The sequence below is a fragment of the Eublepharis macularius genome, chromosome 11 (genome assembly GCF_028583425.1).
Source record: "Eublepharis macularius isolate TG4126 chromosome 11, MPM_Emac_v1.0, whole genome shotgun sequence".
NCBI lineage: Eukaryota > Metazoa > Chordata > Lepidosauria > Squamata > Eublepharidae > Eublepharis > Eublepharis macularius.
In genome coordinates this window covers 25,018,399-25,035,693 of record NC_072800.1, presented here as the reverse complement: position 1 = coordinate 25,035,693, position 17,295 = coordinate 25,018,399, and the positions used below count along the sequence as shown (strand labels likewise).

The following is a 17,295-nucleotide window of genomic DNA, read 5'->3' as shown; positions in this document are numbered from 1 at the left end:
CCGCTATTCTCTCGTGAGGGATAATACTACTGGCTTACTGGGCACGACTGTTGTAAGGACTGCTGAAATAACACACATGAAGCTCTTTGGGCGCTTGAAATGTGCTATGTAAAAGCAGAGTTACACTTTTTTAGGATCCCTGACTTCAAAAGACTTAGAAGGGTATAACCCTGTTCAGGATTGCTTTGTAAACAGTCTCCTTTTTCGGGGAGAATCTTAAGTGGCTTCTGGAACGTAAGTAATAACAGCTTCACAAACACTCCCCCAAACACTCCCCCCGCCAAATGTGTTGTTTATTCAGCTGCAATAAGGCCATGTGTGATATCTGACTGACTGCTCTTCTACTTACAACGCAGCCACTTCAAGACTTAGGAACGGGGAACTTTCCACAGAAGGTTTCTAGAAGCAACTATGTGCGCAACAGATTCCCCCTCCACCCCAATTATTTATTTACTTCATCTTCCACTTGGCTATAACATCGAACTGTCATTATCACAATACCAAGAACAATTTAAGCTCAACGGGAGCTAAGTGTGGAGAGAGACGGAAAGCCGTTTGCAAGAGGGGGTTGTTTCCCCCTCTTCTTGGCCGGGGAAAGTATTTTAGGGCTTTATTTCCCATAAATCCACATCCCGGCAGTCAGCATTCTCAGTACTTATATTTCAAAGCAGCAGCAGCGCCTGCAAAATCACTTCCTCGGCAATACGCTTCATTCACCTATCTGTTCTCTGCTGGTAAATCTCTCCACTGCTTTGTTACAGTACAGTGGTACTTAAGCCGAAGGCTCCATCAGCTCCTTATGTAGACTAAGTAAACTAAGTAACATGGCCTAAATAAAGAGTCATAATGTGAGGGGAACACTGGTGGCCTTGCCTTGTCCACTGCTAGCACCTGGAAGCCTGAACAGCTTCGCCAAATTGTTAACCTGCTTACAGAGCTTCCTACTCTTCAGCTCTATAAAGCAGTGGTTCTATAAAGTTATGTGTGGGGGACCCCGGTCTTCCTTTGGCAGCCAATCACAGAATCAGAACATCAGTCATAGGAGAGAAGTCTCCCTGAAAGACAGCTGTCAATCCGCTTGCCCCTAAACTGAACAGCTACTAGGGACTATTGAGTGTTCTTGTGCTTTAGGACATGCTCTCAGTTCATGCAACCCAAAGGCAAAGCCCAACAGACCAGAGCAGAACCCTTCATCGTTCTTAGTCACATTTTGGCTCCTCGCAAACAGTTTGTCCTAGACCCCTTCTCGGCATCGCATGTAATGAACAGGTCTCTTATTGCAAGCGTGCAGACATTTCCCTGGCACATGTTGTGGAGACAGTCTAGAGAGCTTGAAAACCACTGCCACAGTGTGTGGCTCATCATTACATTTCAGCACTGCTTTCTCCATGTTCCATAGAATAAGTGGTGAAGAGGCAGCTTCTTACCTCGACGTGGTCAACTTGGCCACCTGGATCCATGCACTACTGTAATGCACTATACATAGGTCTCCCATCTAAGTTAACTAGAAGGCTCCAATTGGTGCAAAACACTGTGGCGCGACTGTTATCAGGAGTGAGCAGGAGCAGGAGCATCACTCCCATCCTATAGTCACTCCATTGGCTACCTCTCAGTTACCTTGCTCAGTTCAACGTATTGGTTATCACATACAAAGCTCTTCACGCCCTTGGTTCAGCATACCTATGGGACCGCCTCCCTCCTTGGCATGGCAACCTTGGCATGGCAACCTCCATGGCAACTTTGCTCCTCTAAACAGGGTCTCCTGCAGGTGCCACCCTGCACAAGGGTGAAATCAACAGCAGCTCGTACAGGGGCTTTCTCTGTGGTGGCCCCTACCCTGTGGAACAGCCTGCCTGAGGAGGTCAGGAGAGCCCTCACTCTCCTAGCTTTCCGCAAATGATGCAAAACTGAATTATTCAAAAAGACTTCTGAATTGTAGGGAAGGGCTTCAGATGCTCCGCTTCTGAATTAGGGACCACAGACTTTACCCATAGACTTCACCACTATGTTGCCTTACATACTATGTGTTGCTTTAAATATGTGCTCCTATGTCAGCTCTTAGAATTACTTATGTTCTATTTCAGCATTGCTTCAACTCTGTATTGGATTCTTGCTAATGTTAGGTCTTTGTAAACTTGCATTTATTTACCCTACAGCATCGTTTATGCAACTGTCCTCGATATCAACTGGACTAATATCACACTGCGTAATCCGCCTTGAGTCTCAATGAGAAAGGTGGAGCATAAATGACATAAATAAATGACATAAATAAATAAATGTGGTGAAGAGGTTCCATAGAATAAGTAGTGAAGAGGCAGCTTCATCTTCTTGGGTGCTGCTCCATTCCCTAACCAAACCAGATCAGCTCTTGTCTGGTTTCCACCCGGGGCAATCATGTGCAAGTGAGCTTTGTCGTAGTGGCCTTGACAGTAGCCTTTTCAGATTAACCTGCTATTGGTTTTGATACAAGATTGAGACAAAATGCCAACCAACCCTTTCACAATCAGTGTAGTAAGGAAGGTTACGACTGTTGCCCTTGCATTAACAGCCCAAGGGAAAGAAGGAAGAGGCCCTGTTGTTTTTTCACTCTGCTGTTCCCATTAGGATCAGCTTTCTCCTAGGCTGTCCCAGAATGAGTATTGCAAAGTAAATTGTGATGACTTGTGTTGACACCCATGGAGCCTTGGACAGCTGGCAAAGACTAGCACTGCACTTTAGATAAGACTGACAGCCTTTTTTTAGGCAGAACAGCTGTGAATAAGAGGAAGGCGACTGTTTCAATCTAATGGAGCTCGTCAAGCAATTAACACTCGCGCTAATTGCACGTAATCCCTGTCTTTAGCGTGCTTAGAGGAACCCTTCCGTCATGAAAGACAGAAGCCCGATGTCCAAAACGACATCAGTGAGATGAACACTACACTGATCGTTTTCTTGACACTCTTCTGCCAAAGTGAAACCAAAGGTTGGTGATTCTGGAACAAATTCTAAAAGCAGAACAACTCACTGCAAGGATACAAAACGCATCCAAAACCAAGTCACACTGACAGACTTATGTCATGCGGTTTATTCTCACACAACACAAGATTTGTCCTTAATGCTATCCTCCTGCCATGAGAAAACAATAAAGAACTGAATTCAAAGGCAGAGAAGCATGAAGACCCACAAACGTGCGCTCGGTAGTTGTGCATGCGTGTGAGAGTGGAGTGGCCATTTTTTTTCTTCCAGCAGCACCTTGTTCCTCTGGAGGGCCTCCGCCTTCATAGGGGCCAGTCACTGGAAGGGGAAAATTGGAAAGCCCCTTTGCACACCTGTACAAGACCAAATGGCCTTTTGGATCTCAGCAAAGAGAATTAAAATTTGGCTTTACTCATAATGTGCCCCCTTGAAATTTATTTGCTTTATTTTCTTCTTCTTAGCTACCTTCCTAATTCAGTTTAATAAATGCAAATTAAGTTTTCTTTTACTGATTGCTCTTTCCTATGTGGCCATCAGCTACTGTTCTGGGGGTGTGATGCAGGAGGGGGGATCGACATGCTATCAAATTGTGAGCAGGGTATGTCAGAAAACCCAACAACCCATCCCTGAATGAAGAAATTGATCTGCAGTACCACAGAGCCTCCTATATTATCCTGTTCACCACATGAGTAAAACTCTCACATGAGCTATTAGATAAGCGACAAAACAAACGGTAAGAATTGGCCCTTCTTATATTTGCATCCAAGTACATAATGTACTGCAAAAATTAGTTAGGAAAAAGGAACTATGGGGAATATGCAAATATTGAAAACAGTGGGGGATAAAAAGAGCCTGGCCGAAACAGGCTATGATGACTGGCCAGCTCAAAAGAAGGCAGGGTCATGTTAACAGGAGCCCAGAAGCAAAGACAAATGTCCAGATAGAGACGGGGACCTGGTTGGAGGAAGATCCAGAGGAGTTAGCTGTGTTAGTCTGCAGTAGCAAAATAGGAAAGAGTTCAGTAGCACCTTTAAGACTAACTAACTTTATTGTAGCATAAGCTTGCGAGAGCCACAGCTCTCTTTGTCAGATGCAGTCTAAGCCCACTGACTTCAATGGGCTTAGACTGGAGTAACTCTGCTTAGGATTCTGTCAATCTGGTTCTCACCAGTGTGCACTTCCCCTTCTTCTCTCAATGGCTGGTCTCAGCCAGAGTTTCTACAGTCATCAGGACAATCCTAGGGGGGCACCACACTCTTCAAAGCCCACCGATTTCAATGGACTTAGAAGGGTATAAACTCTGCTTTGGCATGGACTACAGATCTTACACTGGCACTGAAAGCATTTCTGTGTCCTAGCAGAGATCCTCAGGGAAGAGGCATCCAGGTTAGGCACAGAGCATCATCCATGGGAGGAGGACAAACCAGCGTCCTGCTGTCTTCTTCAACCTGGGCACCACGAACTGAGTGTTTAAGCTGCCTATGGCAACTGGGCACCTGGACATTGCAACTCCAGATCTCTTTTATGTTCTAAAATACACACAAATAGTGAATCATTTAAAAATTCTAATGGTCGTTTGTTTTAGACGGCAATTCCAAGCCAAGAGCTATTGAGGCAATAAATGTGTACATGGTTTAAGGTAAATCGTCTAATACCTGGACAGAGATTGCCTTGGTATTTACTCTTACTTCACTTCAATGGGACCTCTCAGTATTTACTGACTGACATTTTACAGCTTACAAAGCAATCTGCCTTTCTCGTCTGGTACTCTTCATCTACCCAACGCAATGCCAAACAGCTGACTATCCTGTTTCTAAAAATGGACAGTGCTGCAAACAGCATCCTGACAATTTAATAATTTGTCAAAGTGATCCAACCAGTTATTATGAAGCACAGATCGCAGGGTTCAGAGGTAAAGGTCGCCACAAAGATAAACTGGATTTGCTGACACTAAAAATCAGGGCAATTAAAATATATATATTTCCAAGGCAGCACTTGGCAGACTTTATAATAAAAGTATAAATTCCTTTGCTGTACTAAATGCAGCAGCAGCTAAAGCTTCAAAATCTCCCTTTCTTCTTCCAGATGTGTATTTCCCAAGATCTCTCCTTATCTTGGCCTAAGACCTTGTCTTAGTGATTGATTTGTGATGTGCTTCTACTGGGAAGTTACTTCTACAGCTTCCACACCCATGGTTTGGTTTCTTGACTTGTTCACCAACCTACGTACAACTGATCTCACAAGAGACTGGATGTTGTTTTCGCAGTTTACCAAGTGGATTTTTCATGTAACCAGGTCAGTATGGAAGCAATGATGAAGGCAGTGTCAAACATACTAAGAAACAATAATCAGTGTATTTTGGGTTAAAACTGAATAGGGTTGGGTTAAAACTGAATCCTCCAAGACGAAAATACTCGAAGGCTCAAGACGAACCAAACAATTTAGGCTGGACGATATGATACATATTCTCTGACACAAACTCACATCTGGCTTGAACTGATCCGCTAAATGGCACGATCTTGGGCTCAGATGTTATCAATGTGAGCAAACGAGATCAAAAAGGAACATCAGGTCCTTTCCAGTCCTTATAACTGCAATGCATTTCAAAAAGTGGGACTACCTTGCTCTGAAAAAACACCAGCTGCAAGTTCTTCAACTAGACACCCCCCCCCCCGCCCAAATCAGTAACACGTATTTTAAGTTTCCCCTAAAATGTCTTTCAGAAATGAAGAGTGTGAGGCAACGAATGGCATGAACTTCTGCAGAAATTATTACCACAAATGACAAAGAATAGCATTTGAATATCCAGGGGACCACAAATCCTTAAATTATGCAGTTGCAACCAATAAAAAGCATGACTATCTTTTTATTTGTAATTGGATCCCAGGAACCGACTTTAGCAGAACACAGGTCTCTTTGACATCTTATTGGGCAATAGCTGAGACCCTATGATCAAGATAAGCGACGACTAACAAATTGATTAAAAATTGACACCAGAAAACCATCATCACAATTCCATTTGCCTGACAAGGACCTCCCCTATTTTCTGCTATAAATTTCCCCCATGTCTTTCCTTCCAATGGTATCTTCAAGTTTTAGTCACAAATTTAAGGTAACATAGAACAAGTAATCAAGACAGTTTAATTGAAAGCTTACATATCCTTTCATTTTCCCTTTCATATTTTTAACCATCGGGAGAACACTGACATTCTTATGCTGTCTGACTAGAGCATATATTGAGACGGCACACTGGAAATTCTGACGGCTTTTTAAGGGTTAACTGATGTGAGTGCCTTTATTCCAGCTTTCCCACCTTCATTTAGCAAGCGTTCACCCTGTTATTTTTAAAGATTAGACCCTCTTTTAAAGGTAGAAGGTTATGGCCCACAATAGCACTATTTGTCTTTTCTTCTGGCCTCAAAGCTCCACCGCCGTCTTTGGCTGGGGATGCTCTGTTATTTACAATGTATTATTATTGCAGGGTAACCATCATCTGCTACAAGTCCCATTCAAAACTTCTTGTACTTAATTGCAGAGTGGAAGGGACAGGAACAGTTCTGTTAGCACTATACCCGTTGCACTGCCAACAGTTTACCGTCAAAAGGAGGTACATTTGTTCATTCTCACAAAAGCAACACATATTTGGAAGCAGTCAAAGTTTCGGTCCAGGAAAAATCACCTTATCTGAAATCACAGCATCATGGCTCCTTTTATCAGCTGAGTTACTACATCTACCAATACTGGTTTGTACCCTAATCCTCTGCTCAGCAAAGTATGAATCCTACCTCCAGTTGGAGGAGGAGCTCCTTCCACCTGAGAAAAGCTCCATGGGCCAGAGGAAAGCTTCACGATTGAATGAAGAGAGGGAGGGTGGTAGGCTTTCTACAGCACTTTGATAAAACAGTGGCTATTATATTACCTATTAGTGTCATCACACTTCTGAGTGTTCAAAATGCTACAGATGCAATTTTTCTAATAGCTAAGGAGCCACCACCAAAAGTGCCCTAGTCCAAATCCACTGTAGCCTAACCCAAACGGAATGGTTGGATTTTGAGGCTCCTTTCACACCTAGCTAGCCATAGCAACTTGGGAGCGATCTTCTACATGGCTCTGGGTGAATGACAGAATCCTTCAGGTCTGTCACACCTAACTATGAATGAATGTGTCAATTGCCTAGTAAAGGCCCAAGTGCAGAACTACATTATTTACTTGCTAGCATTTTTTCCACTGAAATGACTTCAGAAAGTCCAGAAAGCAAAGGAGATCTATGAACGCATCTGTGTGCACAAAAGATCATCATACCAGCTAGCAATGTAAGAGGGAAGCACCCAGTTCAAATCTTGCTTCAGCCATGAATTCATTACATGAGTCAGCCTCAGTTCACTTATTTGAGGCTAAGAGATTACAATGCATAGTAAGGCTGGCTAATATGTATATATATAAATTTCAAAGTACGCTGAACACTGAAGTGCTACGCAAACGCTAAGTATCATAAACCCTTTACTACCTGTGATCACAACCCAAAGGGAAGGTTTTCTTCCCCCTAATTATTCCTGAAGATATCTTCAACACATTTGCAAGGTATTTCCCCTGTACTTTTCTGTTTGTCTCATGTTACTTTTTTTTCTGTAAAATGAAGCAAGAACTTCATAACTGAACAGGGCGTCAACTATTAGTCTCCTGAGTCCAAGTCCACTTAATACCTGTTATTTGTTATTATTATTATTGTTTTAAAATAACAAAGAGCCCTACAATACACAATTGTGTCAGTAAAAGCAATAGTAAAAAGCAACAGCAAAATTATCTCTGCAACCATGAGGTCTAGAAACTTACATTTAAAAAATACTTAAAATTGACTATGGTTCCCACAACTGTTAAGAAGAATTCATAGTAATGACTGAGTCTTATTGTATTTTGTTCGCCCTCCCCTTTCTAATGGATACCTCGTTACTGGTTTTCCCCTCATGGATTTTTCAGAATTTTTTTAAAGACAGCATTGTCATTTATCTTAATCTTGAACAAATGCAAACAAACAAGGGTGCTGAATCACAACTGATTCCTTGGCTTTGTTTTCCACAGGCCAGTTTTATTTGCTTCATTTATACCCCACTCCCCCCACTCCCGGAACCCAAAGTGGCTTATATGGATAAAATGGAAGCTCCTTGCCTCCATTTTATCCTCACAATAATGGTGTCACCCAGAAGTGACGTCAGTGCATTGCCAACGATACTCTAGCATTTGGGCAAAACTCTTAGGCTTTAACCACAGAGTTTTGCCCAAATGATACAGCATCCCTGGCGACATGCTGATGTCTCTTAGAGGCACAGGGGGAGTAAAGTCAACGTGTCACGATATTGCCCATGGCTCACTATTTTCCAGCCATTTTTCTCCTGCTGTCCAGTTAAGTGGTGGTGGGAAGTGCCCGCTGGGGGATGTCCCACCCCTAGCGGAAACCTGGCAGTCCCACCTATGCAATAGTAAAGCAATAGATTCCCTGATGTTTCCTTTGAAAAGATCGTTGAACTCCATTGAGGGAAGGCAGCCTCTAAAAGGTATCATGGGTGGTGGGAATAGCCCCTTGGATCTCAACTGTTGCCATCTGTGAATTTCAACAGAATTAGGAAATGCTCAAACTTACCTTGTTTCCTCCAGTTACAAACTGTTTGTTATGCGATCTCACAAATTGAGGGTGAACAGCAACAATCTGCACATAAAAGTTGGGGGGGGGGAACCAACATATTAATGTTATTCATGTGTAATCTTATAGGCTGCAAAAAGATTTCATTACACAGAATCCAACCTCCTATTTGCAATTTCCAGAAACTACTTGTACATCAAAACGAACTCTTCTGGTACATGTAGCTTTAATTAATTTCCATAGGAGCCAGAAAAACAATTCTTTTGCCATATTTTAAAATTTCCTTTAGATTGTCCACCGACAGTATGAGGAAAATGATGTGGGGAAATCATATTTTTTGCAGTGACAAGGGGGGGGGGCGGTGCTTATGGGACAATGGGACTCTGTTTGGAAAGAGAGGTCATTTGTGGAAGGAAAGAGCTGTCAAGTCATAGCCAAAGAAAACATCTCCAATCCAGCCACTGAAGTACAACAGAGTGTGGAAACAAAAGGTATAAAAACCCAGGAAGGAAGAATGAGAGTGTGTGTTGATTCGTTTTTCAGAGTATGGGCACCGTCTGTGTTTCTCCTCCTGAACTAAGCGACCAGACTGAAGTGCCCGACATCTAGCTCCACTCCCACTGTAGTGACAACTCGGATATATACACCAGGCCCGCAGGAGTCTCCTCCTTTGCCTGTCTTTTCTTCTGTTGTTCCCCTAATGGTCTGGTATTCCTCAGAGTTTAACGAAAGTGGTTTGGAACAGAGCTTTTGTTGGAGTCCAGGGACAGTCTACCACATGCATATCTTTCAATACAGACAAGCACATGCAGAGAGAGCATTTGGATGTTAAACGTACTCTCCTCTCACTGTAAGTAATGCCTCTTTCCCCCGTACAACTTTAACAAATAAAAGAGAAACAACAGAGCTAAAAGAAAATCCTGAGTGCAGCAGTCAGAAGAGAATGGATTAGGTGCACATACTCTTGGCACGTGTGTAGGCAAAGCAAATCTCTCTGTTTAAGGGGAGACACAGAAAACCAGATCTGTGACTAGATCTCTTGAAGATTCTTCAAAAGGTCCATACAGCTGACTGCGCTGACTGAAATCAATGGGCTTAGAATGGTATTACTCCACTTAGGACGGTACTGAATGTCTGGTAAGGATTTTTTTTTCAGAAGCAACAAAATATACATAAATTGTTGTGACTATTTGCTTAAGGCAACAAGGAGACATTTGTTAAGAATTAACCAAGTACTTACTTTAATCGGACAGTCAAAAGTTTCATGGAATTCTTCTCCTGTGTACAATCCAAACACCTGCACCTAATATAAAAGTATATGCTTTTAAAGACTGCATTGAATTACTTATTATTTATTCTACTTCAGAAGTCAGAAGGGGAAAGTAAATGGCAGAAGCTAATATACATTAGTTTATATTTTTCTTTGAATAAAATTGGAGCACTCTTGAAGAATTCACTATTATCCAAAGCTTCCTTGATTCTATTAAAGCATTTCATGGACACACCAAAGTGCTTCTACGCAATTAAGCTGCTAGAACCATAGAAGGACAAAGGGTACTCTTTGCTTTATAGCAATCACTTTTATGAAATTCACAAACAGCTGTGCTAAAATAGATAAATATAATTTACATTTTTAAAAATAAGTAGGAAGCCTTTTCTTGAAGGCTCTGCTTTCCTACTTCTATATGTTTTCAAAATGTACAAAAATTCAACTTCAGGGGTGTTACGAGCAGAATACATCCTCTGCTGCAGCGCACCCGATGGCGTTTCAGTCATATCATATACTTGTCTATAGTAACCATCAGACAAGGCACTTTAAATGTTGCAGAAATGCATGGGTGAATTTCCTAACGATCGTCCCCCAGAGGCGCACTAAGGAACGTGCAGAAGAGACCAGAAGAATTTGGCCGGTCTATCCATTTCCCAAATAATTACTCAAAGAAGCATAAATAGAAAATGCAGCCCAAAAAAGGTCCACATATCAGAGAAAGGAACAGCTATCGTGATAGAGGATCTTTGCATATCTTTGAGCCAGAATGTGCAATACTGAGTTCTTGCCAAAACTATGGCTACTGTTATAACAGGGGTTTTGCTGCAAACCAAATGACTTGCTACTGGCGCAGATCATTTGACGCACACCTGGAGACTCCCAATCTATAAGGTCTTTTTTTTCATTTAAATAGACAGAAACAACTACGGAACTTTGTCCTTTAAAGTTCAAAAGCAGAACTCGGGATTTCTCACTGAACATGACAGAGGATTCCGCATCAGGCAAACATTAGGGAATAAAAAACAGCGCAGCCTGGAAGCCCCCAAGCATGACTTCAGGCCCCGAACTGTACAAATGGCTAAGCTAGTCTCAGCATCGGGAGGCTTATTTTTATAATCGAAATGCATCACATGATACCCAACATTTACGTTAAAAAGATCTAAACACATCAACGTAGCACGTTTGATTATCTCACACAATAATCAGCGCTTACCTTATCTTGTGGAGACAATTACATTATTCCTAACAGCGTTTCACTGACTGTAAAATGCTACAACCCTTTTGACCAGCGAGAGCACCTCAATTATTATGTCAAGAAACTACCATCAAGATCTCTTTAGGGAAGTGCAGACATAAACAGGCTCTTTATATCCTTACGTGAAAATTTTAAAAAATAAGCACAGATTAAGCAAGTTTATTTCTGTTTGCTCCCATGGCAAATCTATATTCCTATCTACCTATATATCTATATCTACCCATATACATACATACAGATAAAGATATATCAGTATTCATTTTAATTTATTGAACCTAAATTGTTTACTTAAGTTCCTGCCAAAGAATGAGCTTAGTAACAATCCGTGTTCTACCGTGTTAAGTGAGATCGATCTTGAGAAGGGGCATTAACGCACCATATATATTACTCAAAAAAAGCATCCTGAACAGATAACGTTTTAGAATCCTATCACCCCAACCAATATCAGTAAAGATCGCCACCAACTTAAAAACAAACAAAAACAAAGGCATTCTAATAAGTAGAAAATCGATGATCAAAAACACTAAAATGTCACCGTACTCAACATCCCAGGAAAACGCTGATAATTGTTGCCTGCGTGGTACTCCAAATGATATATGTCCCCAGTCGAGGGAGAAGGTGCCACATTTTTAAGAGACTGTACATATATTATATACATATATATTGATTTCACATTTATTTAACGCAGCCACTGTAAGGCCCTATATTCTTCTGACAAACTATGGGTGCTTATCAAAAGATTTCGCAGAGGAAACAATCGTAAGGGTTTTTAAAAAATAAACAAACAAACAAAAAACTCCCGCCAGCCTACAGAAATCTTGCTCGCAAAAATCCAATTTTGTGAATTTATAGGCAGAGCAGCATTTAAGCTACTGTCTTGCAAGAACATCAGACTAGTCACTGAAGTATAACTGGCAAAGTAGTAATGATTAAGGTGACACGTCCCCCTGCCACAGCTGTTAATCAGCTTAATACCAGCAACAATATTGACATGCCTCGTAATTACTTTTCCTAAGGCCCATTTGGGCCAAACATATTTGACTTTAATTATGAGTCTTCTGCAAGTGGGCCTGGTTCTCAAGCTAATGATCACAACAGGGCAGTTATTCTAGGACTTCACCGTCCACACGTCTCCGGCCAAACTGGAATGTGGCACGTGAGCACTATTTCCAAGCCAAGCAGAAACAGGAGAATGGGTTTATTTCATCGTACCTTGCCGTCTTCCGAGCATACACCCATGTGTTCTCCACTTTCATCCAGGCTAATCTGATTGATCTTCACTGGGCTCTGTTGGAAGTTTAAAAAACACAAACATTGAAATGAAGAGCCAATCGACCTCAAATTAGAGCTGAAGCAACCTCGAAGCCTTTCCTAACTCCAGGCATCAATTAAGAATTGCTACTGCCTCATCTGAATTATATGAAAAGCGGAAATAAAGTTGAGTATCATCTGCATACAGATCTTACCCTGCCCCAAATATGAGTTGGAGAGTTTACCGAATTGCAGGCATTAAATAGTATGGAAGGCAAAGCAGAGCCCTGAAGAACTCTGCAGTATGAATGCCAAAGCACAGAACAATAGTACCACCAGCACCACCTTCTAGAATTGACCTGTCAGGCAGAAATGGAGCCAATGAACATCAATGCCTCCAAACGCTGACTTTCCTAGGAATAAAGATATCAAATCAAGTCAAGTTAGCCTTTATTGGCATATATCAACAATTAAGGTTATCCATTTACAAAAGGAAAACAAAAATTAAAAGGATACTACATTACAAAGACATAAATACAATTGTAACTTATTTCTGTGATAATAAGGATATCATGATAAGGATACTAGGCAAAAGGATATCATGTTCAATGGAATAAAGCAGTTGAGAAGCCAATTAACAAGGTCATACTTCCTTTCTCTATGTCAAGTGCAGGTTATCTATCAAGGATGTTCTAGTCCCAATATCAGCCAGAAAATAGGTCTGGATAATCCACATCATCCAGGTGTGTCTCAGTCCAATGTAACTAGTTAAATACCTTGCACCAAACAGGGATATTAGCAACTGGCTGATAAAAAAATCATTAGGATCCAGAGAGTATATTTAGGAGTGACCTCACCACCACTTCCTTCAAAGTAGTTGGGACTTCTCTCTCCCAGTAAGGACCCAACTGGACTTCTGGACCCAACTGGCTGCTCTCCTTCAGCTATATCTAAGATGGGTTAGGACCAAGCGGTAGACCAAACCTCTCCATGCACCTTTTCAGCATTCTGTAATAAGTGAAAGCGACCCAAATAAAGAAGTCTTGAAGTTTCTAAAATAATGTTCGGTATTTGCACTGCATTCAATGTAGCATCCAAATCAAAGTAGATGTGAACTACTTTAACCATAAAGTGCTTAGCAAGCATATAATCAGAGTGGGCAGTTGATGGTCAAAGATAGGGGGGGTCTACACCTAACAGCCAGTTTGGTGTAGTGGTTAAGAGTGTGGGACTCTAATCTGGAGAACCGGGTTTGATTCCCCACTCCTCTGCTTGAAGCCAGCTGGGTGACCTTGGGTCAGTCACAGCTCTCTCAGAGCTCTCTTAGCCCCACCCACCTCACAGGGTGATTGTTGTAGGGATAATAATGGCATACTTTATAAACTGCTCTGAGTGGGCGTTAAGTTGTCCTGAAGGGTGGTATATAAATCGAATGTTATTATTATGTTACTATTAATCCTTATCACCTGGAAAGCTCCATTGTACCACACTAAGGATGCTAAGAGCCTGGGGATCAACACCATATAGGAGATTACCTAGGCACAAAGAGTTCACGTAAAAAGAATGTTAGGCAATGGTGTGGACAGGAGTCCCCAGTCTGCCCCTGTCACCTATCAACAAATACAAACATTTGAACTCTGAGCGTTGCCAGACAAGACTCCCGGAGAGGGAAAAGGTATTTTGAAGAACTGAATACTTTCCAATGATGGCAGCTTTCTTCATATGGTAATAAGCTGTGAGGGCTTCTGGCTTTCTTATTGTGCCTAAACCCCAATAACTATTATCACTGTGGCATGAAAGTCTGAGGCAGCAATTAAACTGCCACTCATTTCAGTCTGTGGAAGGGCAGATCTTGCATGCTCTCCTCACATGGGTTCATCTGGGACTATTTCATCAGCACAACTAACTCACCGTCCCAGTTAAGTGAATGGGAAGATTCCAAAGCAGGACTACCTTTGACGAGGCACGCTATAAGCTTCAACACAAACACCATTGCCATCAAACTTGCTTGGACTCCCTCAATGACAAGTACCTGATCCTATCAGGCAGGTACCCAATAGGATCGCTTAAGTGTTCCTTGGAGAAGTGTGTTTTGAGCATACCACTGTGCCGAGTACCTTGCAGCTGGTTTTGCTCAATCCAAGAACTATCAGTGCAATCCTAAACAGAGCTATATCTTGCTAAATCCACCAAAATAAATGGGCTTAGAAGAACATAATTCTGCTTAGGGTTGCACTCTAAATCATCCCTTTTACGGGAGAAGAGAGAGTATTCCCAACTTGTATCATAATGCTCAGGATCACTTGTAGTTCTTTGCACCACCTTTCAATGACAGGCATTGGATAGCATGAATTGCATGCACAGTCAGCAGCATCTATTTGAAACGCAAAAACGGATGGCTAGATCAGCTGGATTTGCTTGCAGATACCAAAGGCACACAGAGACACTGAAATAGTTTCAATGCAAAAATCTCGCAATGATTCTCCCCCTTTTTTACTATGCACTTCTTCAAAATTGGAGACGGCTGCAAAAAACTCACACAAACATGTGATAAAGTAGTGTAATTGTGCAATTCAGATGTATCTGAATTCATTACTGCACATCCACCCAGATTACTTAGCTATCAGCTCCCAGTCAACCAGTTGAGAGCGGAACCAGCAGGTGGTTCAAGCACACCTAGATAGGACCAGCATTCTTCTGAACCATCGTTTGTGCTCTGTTATACAAAGGAAAGTGAAAGCAATGAATGCTAGTCTAGAAATTAGGTAACTCCCTCCTACTCTGCAGAATTTTCAGACTTGATTAACCTCAAAATTTCACGAAGAAAGGGGTAAATTGTATCAGGGAGGAATAAACGTTCTCCACCGAATTACCATTAGCTGCAGTTTTATTTCTCACGTTGACCTGTTTGGAATTCTGGACAATATAAGTAAGTTTGACTGTTCAAAAGAAATCAATAATGTCAGGCTGACACTATTAGAACAAAAATGTAACTTTAATGGAGGGGGGAGTTCGGGAGAAATGGTTTGTGTGTTGGGCAGGGAGGAAACTGGTCAGTATCTCAGAAGAAAAGCTTTCTGCAAAACCTGAAATTTGTAGAAAAACCTGCCCCTTGCAAAAATTCAACTTGCGTGGTAATCAATTACCTAATGTAAAACGTTTGAAATAAATACACTTAGTATGGATTATGTCAGCTCTTCAATTAGGAATAAATTCATGCCATTCAGAGAGAGCCTCTTTTAAGCATGTGGCCACCTCTTCTCCCCTGATACTCATCATCTGCCCACCTTAGAGTGTCAGTCCCTCAACGGTGAAGCTGAGAAATCAATCTGCTAATGTATAATTTGTAAAGCTCCTCGGACTAACAAATGGATAATTGATTCTTTCACAAATGCTGCATCCCCCAATGGATGGGAGGCGGAATGAATAACAAACTTTAAAGACTGGATTTTCACCCCCATTCCAGGAGAAGCGGCAGTTACTGGCTAGCCAGAAATCTAAACATTTTTTAATAGTTGACTGTGACTTCATGCCTTTTAGCCACAGCTAACAAGCATGCAACATACAGATTAGGAGTGTGAAAAGCAAACCAGTGTTCAATCATACTTACAGGAAAGTGCATTTTACTTTGGAAGAGACCTGCTGATTATATACTCGTAGGAAAAGCGTTTCCAATCAATTTTGTAAAAATAGTCTCAACTAATCCCTGCACTACCTAGAGGAGTATCCCATTATATACCCAAACACATTTTTAAAAAATGTTCACATTCCACGGCTTTTCTTGAAAACCCGCAGGGGCAGTTAACCTAAAAAGCCATGAATATTGTGTTAAAAATATGTAACTTGACCACATTCAGGAAAAGTGCTATGAAATGATATCCTATAACTGTAAGGCAGCCTACAAAGGCCTAAGCAAAAGCTACAAAGCTATGCCCAGTTGCGCCGCTCTTTGTGACTGGGAAGGAAACCATTTTCAGGAACCACTTAATATCAGTAATAGTAGTGACATTACACAACACCCTTCACACAGTGAATGTATGTTAAGTGCTCAGATTTCCAAACTCTTAGGGCAGGAGGGTTGGGGGCAGGGACATGGTGGGGAGCTGTACTGCATTAATCACAATGTCACTTCCAGGGAAAACCTGGAAGTGATGGAGGATAGCTCTAACCATAGAGTTTCCCCAAATTTCTAGAGCTACCCATTTCCCCAGAAGTGACATCATCATGCCTGTGACACTGTGATTTTTAAATAATTTTCCCCCACCGCCACTTGGAGTGGCAGCAGACAACGGGAGCTCAGGGCAGGGGATCCCTCCCACCCATCAAGGCCTTGGCAGCCATATTAGGAAACTTGCAATGCATTATCAATGTGCAAATATAGAGGCAAGGCACTTGCAAACTTCTTTCCCCGTTATTGATGTCTGGTATTATGCTTGTTAGGTCAAGGATGACTGCGGCATGATATTGCAGAAATAGCAACTTTTTTAGCTATTCATTTTATTTATTTATTTATTTATATCGTATTTGTATTCCGCCCTCCCCGCAAGCAGGCTCAGGGCGGATAACAACATTAAGAACATTTGAAACATTCCATATTAAAACATTTAAAAGCATCATACAAAAATATCATAAAAAATAGCAGCACTCTTTTTCCTGATGGTGGCAATACAATCAATAACAAATATTGATTACAAGTACAATTGAATATAGCAGCAGCTTAAGAACAGTGGTGGGCAGCTCTCACAGGGAGGGGGGTAGATGTTGTATCCTCCAGATTTACTGAATGCATGGAGAAGGGAGCAGGGTCATGCCTACTGGACCCATTCCCTGACATCCCTGACACATTCAGCTGAAAGTCTGCAACAATCTTCTGTGCACATACACACATGCGTGCGTGTGCACGTACTCGTGCACGTATGCATGAGC

General features: G+C 41.6%; 1 protein-coding gene across 3 annotated transcripts in view; it reads right to left on the bottom strand.

Annotated features, from left to right (window-relative positions):
- The window catches only part of VPS41 (VPS41 subunit of HOPS complex), a 126,909-nt gene that overhangs the window by 61,902 nt on the left and 47,712 nt on the right, over positions 1–17,295 (bottom strand). For all 3 annotated transcript variants that reach the window (XM_054991659.1, XM_054991658.1, XM_054991657.1), the window contains 3 exons: positions 12,331–12,405; positions 9,834–9,896; positions 8,594–8,659 (listed from right to left, as the gene is read on the bottom strand). In XM_054991659.1, the coding sequence (XP_054847634.1) occupies positions 8,594–8,659; positions 9,834–9,896; positions 12,331–12,405 (204 nt within the window). The remainder of the gene's footprint in view (positions 1–8,593; positions 8,660–9,833; positions 9,897–12,330; positions 12,406–17,295) is intronic.